Raw genomic sequence first — 9039 nt, forward strand, 5'->3', positions numbered from 1 at the left:
TAATACAGCGGAAATACAAATTTACAAAATAGATCTGATTTTAAAATAAGCTCTCTTCCTGAGTAAGTGCTCTGTTTTTCTAAAAAGTAAAAACAGAAGCAGGTAAAAGTACTACGTAGGGGAAAACCTGTCAGTGTGATCCTCACAGTGCTCAAAAAAGTATCAAAATCACTATGAAAGTACAAATTAGAATGTTCTTATATACAGTGGCTTGAAAAAGTATTCATACCCCTTGAACTTTTCCACATTTTATCACGTAACAACCACACACGTACATTTATTTTATTGGGATTTCATGTGATAGAACAACACAAAGTTGCGCATAATTGTGAAGTGGAAGAAAAATTAAACATAGTTTTCAAAAAAAATTATAAATAAAAAACTGAAATATGTGGCATGCATAAGTATTCAACCCCCCTGAGTCAATATGTTGTAGAACCACCTATCGCTGCAATTAAAGCTCCAAGTCTATTGGTGTATGTCTCTCTACCAACTTTGTACATCTACAGACTGACATTTTTGCCCATTCTTCTTTGCAAAATAGCTCAAGCTTCAGATTCAGCGTCTGATTGGATGGAAAGCGTCTGTGAACAGCAATTTGTAAGTCTTTCCAGATATTCTCAATTGTATGTACAGTAGGTCTGGACTTTAACTGGGCTATTCTAACACATGCATATGCTTTGATCTAAAGCATTCCATTGTAGATCTGGCTGTATGTTTAGGGTAGTTGTCCTGCTGGAAGGTGAACTTCCACCCCACTCTCAAGTCTGTTGCAGACTCTCACAGGTTGTGTGCCCTGTATTTGGCTCAGGGGGGCTGAATACTTTTGCACACCACACTTTTCAGTTTTTTATTTAAAAAATAAATTGTAAATCATACTTCATTCCACTTCACAATTATGCGCCACTTTGTGTTGGTCTATCTATCACATGAAATCCCAATAAAATAAATGTACGTGTGTGGTTGTAACGTGAAAAAATGTGGAAAAGTTCAAGGGGTATGAATACTTTTTCAAGCCACTGTATTCTGTTTATTAATTTCTTTCATATTTTTAGGGAAATTCTACTTCATTCTTCACGGCTCCTAAAAAGTGCTCAAAGTTGAGAGTGCATCACAAAGCAACTAGCGAGCTTAGTCCTCTAAACAAGATAATCAATGAAAATAGCCTCGACATACAGTTAGTGTAACATCAGCTCTATGGTAGTCTTATTGGACTGTGTATCTTTCTAATCATAAATAGTAAATCACCAGAATTTTTATTGTATTTGTAGGTTCAAAGGGCAGCTCTACTGAGGCCTGTTATGCTCAACAATCCGCCTTTACCTCCACATACAACATATCGGCCCGAGACTCTTAACACTTTTCTTAGTTGGTTGAAGTGCCCCTTTCAGCTGTGCAAAAACAGACAAAACTGGAATAAAATGAAAGTGACTGTGACACTGAGCCATACTATATAAAAGCAGTGGGTTAGCACCAATATAATAGGAATGTCTGTATGGTCATTTTTGGCACATGTGTGGTTGAAGTATGAAAAAAGGTGGACTTCACTAGCCCAGCTGGAGAAGTCACTTCAGTTACAGAATGATGTGTGATTAAATGAATAGTCTGACATTTGTATGCTTTTTTTTTTTTGCAGAGAGTTAGATGAGAAAGTTTATACCGTATGTGTCACGTTAAATGTAAAATGACCAGCAGCCACTTAGCTTAGCTTCACAGTGCTAAGTCCAGGAAGTCACTGCACCCAGCCAACAAAAAGTTCTGCATGTATAACCACACCCAAATCCTCAACTTGTCATGTGTTAATATTGAGCTTTAGAGTGCTGGTAGGTGGTCTTAATGCTAAGCTAAGCTAACCAGCTGCTGGTTGCAGCTACATTTTTCAAGTGAATATTTGAGAGCGGTAGCAATTTTCTCATCAACCTCTTGGCAAGAAAGTGAATAAAGCCCGTTTTCCAAGATGTCGAGCTATTCCTTTAACTGAACATTGGTCGGGTAGCATGGTAAACTTCCACGCTGCACATCATGTGTTGCCCTATTAGTGCAAACCCCAGAGTTTTGGCCCCACCTGTGGAGGATTTAATCCATTCTATAGCAGTAAGTGCAGTTGGTCAGCAAAAGCAGAGTGGTCTCCTGACTTGAATGCAGCTTCCTCAGTCAGTGGTTCACAGGTTGAGGGCGGTTAGTCACCTGGACGTATGCAGCAGTGGCCCAGGTAAGTACAGGTACCTCCAGATGGCGTAATAGTGAACAGATGCTCCTGCTGCCACAAACAGGTGCCAGATGGCGTGGGCGAAAGGGACAAGGCCATCGCTCTTAAAGAAGGCCACGCCCACCACGTAGAAGACACCTCCCACTACCAGTTCACTCACACCTGAACGCTCCACCTGCAACAGTTCAGAAACTAAGTTCAAATAAATCATAAATATTTAGCTGACGGAACTGACCAAATTGATTTCAAGATGATGTAACCCTCACCATAAGCACAGAAGTGGGGGATTTGATGTAATTAATTCAACAAAAAACAATAATGTTCTGACACCATTGCCAGAACTTTATATTACACTATATATTATAACTTTACATTAAACGATGTACTCCAAAAAAAAGCTTTGATGAGTAAGCTGTTTAAGTGACTGTTTGTTTGTGTTTTAGCCAATGCATTTTCTATTTGTTTAAAGTGGCTACAAGGACCTTTGGCAGCTGGCGGCCCCTTTGGACAAAAGCGGTAGTATTTTTACGACGCCAGCTGTCGTTAACCTGTTTTCTAGTGCGTGCCGGCCAGTGCGAGTGTCAAATGATTAGGACGCAATATAGTGCATGTCCATGTTGAAAGTGTGAGGTCACAGACTCTTTTCCGCTCTGTGAGAGTGGTTAGTGACACAGCATCAACTAATGCCAGTCAGTGCCACACACACCTGATTGCAATGAGTTGATGCAGTGTCACTAACCACTCAAGGAGCTGAAAGATTCTGTGCCCTCACAGAAAGCGAATGAACGAGAGGCGGCAGTATGGATCACCATGAGGTAATGTGTTTATGTTGTTGTAAATAATGACTATTTCAGAAGAATAATGCATTCATCTGATGATGGTGAAGCAAAGTGAACTTTGTGTTAGTACCGTTCATTCACAAAGGAGTAAACACTGCAGGACTAGTTCACTCCCGTTAAATTGTTTACACGTTGCTTGGCAACGCCCTCCTCCCGCCCGTCTATCACTCTCCCTTTTAGCTTTTCTTCATTGAATTTTCTTTTTTTCTGTGATGGTTCAGCCCTGTTATCAGCCATTATAACGACAAATAACTGTCTCAAACAAGGCTCCCCTTCCCTTACATGGAGGGATATGCTACTCAAATCGCGTTGCTTCACTACACTGAAATCTGCGACCAATACGACTTTGTAACCATAGAGCCTGCATGTGCAAGCCGAAAATCAGACTGGGTGTGCGACCAGACCAAAGGCATTAATAAAAACTATATAAAAACTGCTTTCTATGCACTGATGGTCTCGTTTGCTGTTAAAGGTCATTTATGATTATCAGAGGAAAAATTTGACTGTTTTAAAGATATTAAAAAGTTCCTCGTAGCCGCTTTAAGATGTGTATTTGACATTTTTAGCACACTAACTTGATATCATTCACTCTATCGCACACAGAACAAGGACCAGCTGAGGCTGATGCAGATATAATGTTAGTATTGTAAAGATTTTCAATATATTTGGACAAATTATAATTGAACAATTAATCTTGTGGTGAACGTCCACATGTGCACCAAATTCCCACACTATAGTTGTCGAGGCATTTCACTTAAAGAATGCAAAAATGTGAACCCATGGTGGTGCAAGAAGAAAGGTCAGGGGATCACCAAAGACCAAAAATGGTTCATCCTCTGGAGACCATTAACGGGTGCACCAAATTGAATGGAAATCCATACAAAAGTTATTGAGATATGTCAGTCAGGACCGAAGAGCTGGGCTGAAAAACAAACGGCGTATGCTGTCTCAAAAAAGTCGATGTGAGTTAAAACTTTTATAGCATACCCCAAAGTAAACCAATGGCTCTGTGGAAGAGAGGAAGTCGATCTTGAAGCATATATTTCTGAAAATAGTTAGTCACATGATTTGTAGGTAATGGGTTCAATAAAACAAAACCACCACTTTGGTTTTTTGAATAAGATTTCCACACAATGGCAGGAAACCTGTTGCGGCGGATGGAGGGGGGAGGGGGGGCTTTTGTTTCTCAGTATAGCAGACAAAGACAACACTTGTACTCTTACCATAGACAGGATGACCAGAGCAGGAACGGCCCCCATTGCCACATACCCCAGCAGCTCCACCAGCTTGTACCTGCAGGTAGAAAAAAACAACAACATAAAAAAGATAATCCCACCCCACAATTGTTTCTGCTTCAAACAGCAGGCCCAGTGTTTGCTGTAAACACTCGAGGAGGGGAGTTTGGTGTCAGGTTAATTGTGTCAAATGGAAAAACAGAATGTAAGGGGCAGTGTTACCTTTCGTGGTAAAAGAAGACGTACATGGCTCCTACGCAGGCCATGACCCATATTAGCCAGCGCATGTGGCATGCCCAGGGCCCCAGCTCTCTCAGCATCAACCTGAGGTAAAACATGTAAGCACAGTCACTATACTATTTCACCTCATTAACCTGCTTGTATATCACCAACCAGGGCTGTGTTTGACCCACCAGGGAGAATAGGAGGCGGCTATGAAGAAGTAAATGGCCATTCGGTCGCACATGTGGAAACGTTGCTCCACCTTCCTACACAGAGACACAAAAAGGAAGGAGAGAGGTCAGAGCTCCTCTCTAAATAATGACAACCTTAAAGGTGGAGTTAGCAATTCAGGAGAAAGCTTGTTGTCAAAACAATTTTTTGTCAAAATCTATTAATATCTCCTCACGATCAGCTACCTGTTCTTACTGTGGGTGGTGAGCGCTAAAAAAAACTATCTGGTGTTGTTAATCCACAGAATAGGCTCTGTAGAAAGGCATGTTGCTAGCTACAGGGGTCCCCCTTTGTTTACATACTAGTTAACTAGTCAACACCAGGGTTTTTTTTTAGCTGACAGGCAGTACAGGGAGGTATCAGATCATAAGGAGATAATCATGATTTTGACCTCAAGAGTTACTCAGAATCGCTGACTCCACCTTGAGGCACATTACCTGCAGTTGATCCAACTGTCCTTAAACTAAGCAGCACCCACCTAGTCTGCAGAAAAAAACATTGCAGAGCAAAGTTCGGTTCACATTGTAAAAGGCAAATTTGATGTTGCTGTGAAAACACGCGAAACCCAAATTCAAACCTCCCCTGACCCTGTCCTTTAAAACACAGTGTTGAAGGGCCAGAGGAGATGTTTAAGGGTTGGAATGATATTCCCAGTAGAATGCGTTGCTGGAATCATAACAATCCCACTAACGGTTAAGTTTTACACTTAAAGTGGCTTTTCAAAGTATACACAGATCTGAGTTGTTGTATAAATAGCACAGGGCTCCACAAGAATTCATGCAAATCAACGTTTTGACACAGGCAATGGTGTCTGTCCGCGGATGAATGAGATAACTTGATTTAATTGTCGATGATTTGACGTGAAGCTGGAATACCAAGCTGAAATTAAAATGAAAATGAAATTCATCTGGAGCTGCGGTCATAGAAGTGCTTCATCTCAAACCCGCAGGTGCAGAATTGATTAAAACAATACTATTTTCGGATACAAATTATTCCTTATATGATATGATAAAGAAAGTGTTAATATAAGTAGGATTTCATATGAGAAGTTGCAGTCCTGTAAGCTAAATAATAAATACATTTTAAAACAACAATCCAAAACAAATAAAAAAGCAACCGAATTTAGTTTGGGATACGGTTAAAATAAGGCACACATTCATCAGACTGGTATGAGAGTAATGAGAGAATGAACAGGGTCATTTGAGCCCGATTACATGCGAGCCTGGACTAATTAAGCCACATTTCAATGGTAAAGAATAGCAATATGTGTGTTATATGACAAACGTGACCCAATTTGTTTCCATATAACGGTGTGAATGTCTTTTAGTGGGTGTGCATTGAAGATGATGAGAAATATGTTCATTACCACGCCACATCTGTTGTTTGGTCTCTGGGCCTCTGGCTGCGTCATAATGACCAAACTGTATGTCTGTGTTTGATGTAAAGGTCTGCCACAGCAGCATGTAAACACATATGCTAAATCCCTACCGAGGTTTTTCACTACACACACACACAAACACACACACACACACACACACACACACACACACACACACACACACACACACACACACACACACACACACACACACACACACACACACACACACACACACACACACACACACACACACCTGAGGTGGCTGATTTTCCAGGCGACAGTGTGGAAGAGCGTCGAGGTGAGAAATAGACCGGTGAGACCGCTCCCATAGAGCCAAGCAGCCATGCGATGCCATTGGTCCATGGACAGGAAGTAGAGCACAGACCCGCCCACCAGACTGGGAAGTATCCACAACTGGAAAAAGATGAGAAAAAGGCACCAAACCAAAGATTCACATTTGTTTCCCTCAAATATTCCTTCAATATCCATTGATTTCTAAGGAGTGCATTAACTCTATGTAAGTGACTTGCAAACACAGGGAATGTAACGCAATCATTTCACTAGGTAAATTGTGTGGAAATGATTCTGCATTTGTCCCAAATTCGTCTTCATAAAATAGTTTCCACTCCAGGAAACATTCATGGAACCTCTGTTTAAGGAGTACAATTTGACATTTTGGGAAGAGCATTATTCCCTTATATGTCTAAAAACCAAAGGTGGATTTTGATAAATTATGGGATACCTGCAAGGCCCTGCAAAATGGCGCCCTTAGCCAGCGAAGCAAACAAATACATGAATGGACAAGAATCATGAAGAGATTTCATGATGAATAAAGGAAAAAAAAACTCCCCCAGCCCATTAGAGGCTTTGCAGTCATTACTGCCATGTTTCCTCTCAGTTTTTTTCCCTTCCATCTTTCTGTCTGTTTCATTCACTGTCTGTCTTGCTTTCTCTCAGAGCCAGAGGCGCACGGGGATTACAGCAGATTAAAAGAAGCTACAGGCTGAATCACAGATTATAGCCCACTGCCTCTATGGCACGGCCTAAAAAAGAAAAAAAAAATCCCCCATTCAGCCTTATTCCTCGCAATTCTCTACATCATTTTAGAAAGGCTTCTCTGAACCGAAAAAAACTGTGCAGACACAGAAAGCACGAGGCACTGTCTGAGAACGTAGAGGAAACCCCTACCCCAAAATACAAGTTTTACCCCTGAAAGTGTGTGTTTTCTCACCCCGTGCGTGGCACAATTTGCAGCGTGCTCATATTCAGTGGGCTGGTATCGCTTACTGGCGGGGGCCCTGCAGTTCATGAACCTGAGGAAAGAGAGAGAGGTGTGTTTAGGTTACGAATGCAGATCTGAAGGCAAAACAAAGCACTGCTTTATTAGTTAATAAGTGGCTATGTGCTGGACTTGTGAAGGCTAGTGTGTGTGTGTGTGTGTGTGTGTGTGTGTGTGTGTGTGTGTGTGTGTGTGTGTGTGTGTGTGTGTGTGTGTGTGTGTGTGTGTGTGTGTGAGTGTGTGGTGGTCATTCTTTAAGGATTTACAGGTCCCATAATCCACATCACGTTGTCCGAATTTGAGTTTGCCTCATCGTTACTGAGGCAACTGCCCCACGTTGCCATGGTCACCCGTGATGTCACTGCCTGCGCTCCAACAACAGGATACCATTGATTTGACCACTAACCATGAGTTACATTTGCATTATGTGTCACGATGCTGTAGTGTACACTACCAAGGAAGTTTCTGTGGGTTTGCATGTGAGTGTATGTTTTTTTTTTGTAAATGAGATTAGTGTGTGCACCAGTGTGTGTTCAGGCTGTGTGTGCGTTGTGTAGGCTATTAATCGGCAGTAAATCTCTCAATCCCAGTTTACAGGGAAAAAACACATCTGGAGATGTTACGAAACCACATTTCACCCACACGCCAACAAACAAACCCCCACACACAAGGCCACACATTTGAATGTAGGTTCCCGTGCAAGGGCCACAGGTGTGTCTGTTTCGGTCTACTGTGTTATTCGATTACACATTTAGGCCAAAGGCTCATCCTCATCATCACACACACACACACAGGCCGCCCTTAACACCTCATTCCATGCACACGATCAAACAAACGCACACACACACACACACACACACACACACACATCCCAGAGCTGTTTGTAGTAATTGTTTCATGTCTTCTACTAATTCTGCACAGTGGAGATAGCGATCAGTAGACTTGCCACACACCATAGCTTAAAGCCTATTAACACTGGGTTACCAAGACCCTCCTGGTAATTCAGCAGGATACTCTCTTGTGTAACACAGTGACCTGACCTGATTAGGCCAAACGAAGCCATTTTCAGAGGCCAAAATGTAAGCTGCAAAAAATTCAGTTAGAATTGTGACTTTATGATTTTTTTATTTGTGATTAGAGGTATCCTTTCCAGATTCAAAGAATGCGCTACATATCTGAATTGACATTGAACCTGCTTAATTTTAAGGTGTCGAGCTTTGACAAGAGAGTTCTCCAGGCATAGTCAGCTAATTTTACTTCAACTGGACATTATGTCTTGTTAAAACCCAGGCACTAACACATCTACATTTTGAAAAAGCTTTGGTGGACAGGACGAGACAATTAAAGTAACATATGTGGCTTGCCTTGTTTTACATTTCATCTTGAGGTTTGTGTGTGTGTGTGTGTGTGTGTATGTGTGTGTGTGTGTGTGTGTGTGTGTGTGTGTGTGTGTGTGTGTGTGTGTGTGTGTGTGTGTGTGTGTGTGTGTGTGTGTGTGTGTGTGTTCGACCACCAGAACCCCTGTAACAAGAGTGTAACACCATATCTCTTTTTCACACATCCTTCACATTTTTATATCTTATTGCTATATGTATAGAGTATAGTATAAGATAAAATAACATGAGTCATTGCCTCGAAATCGT

At 41.5% G+C, this 9039-nt stretch overlaps 1 protein-coding gene across 1 annotated transcript in view; it reads right to left on the reverse strand.

Annotated features, from left to right (window-relative positions):
• Window positions 1-3: 3 nt before the first annotated feature.
• mmd2a (monocyte to macrophage differentiation-associated 2a) overlaps window positions 4-9039 on the reverse strand; it is a 10483-nt gene continuing 1447 nt past the window's right edge. Inside the window, exons 2-7 of the mRNA XM_080043809.1 lie at window positions 7349-7430; window positions 6371-6531; window positions 4697-4771; window positions 4506-4607; window positions 4272-4341; window positions 4-2384 (exon numbers count right to left, since the gene is read on the reverse strand). Of these exons, the coding sequence (XP_079899935.1) occupies window positions 2184-2384; window positions 4272-4341; window positions 4506-4607; window positions 4697-4771; window positions 6371-6531; window positions 7349-7430 (691 nt within the window). The 3' untranslated portion in view covers window positions 4-2183. The remainder of the gene's footprint in view (window positions 2385-4271; window positions 4342-4505; window positions 4608-4696; window positions 4772-6370; window positions 6532-7348; window positions 7431-9039) is intronic.

Source organism: Ammodytes marinus (genome assembly GCF_949987685.1).
Source record: "Ammodytes marinus genome assembly, chromosome: 16".
Classification (NCBI taxonomy): Eukaryota; Metazoa; Chordata; class Actinopteri; order Uranoscopiformes; family Ammodytidae; genus Ammodytes; species Ammodytes marinus.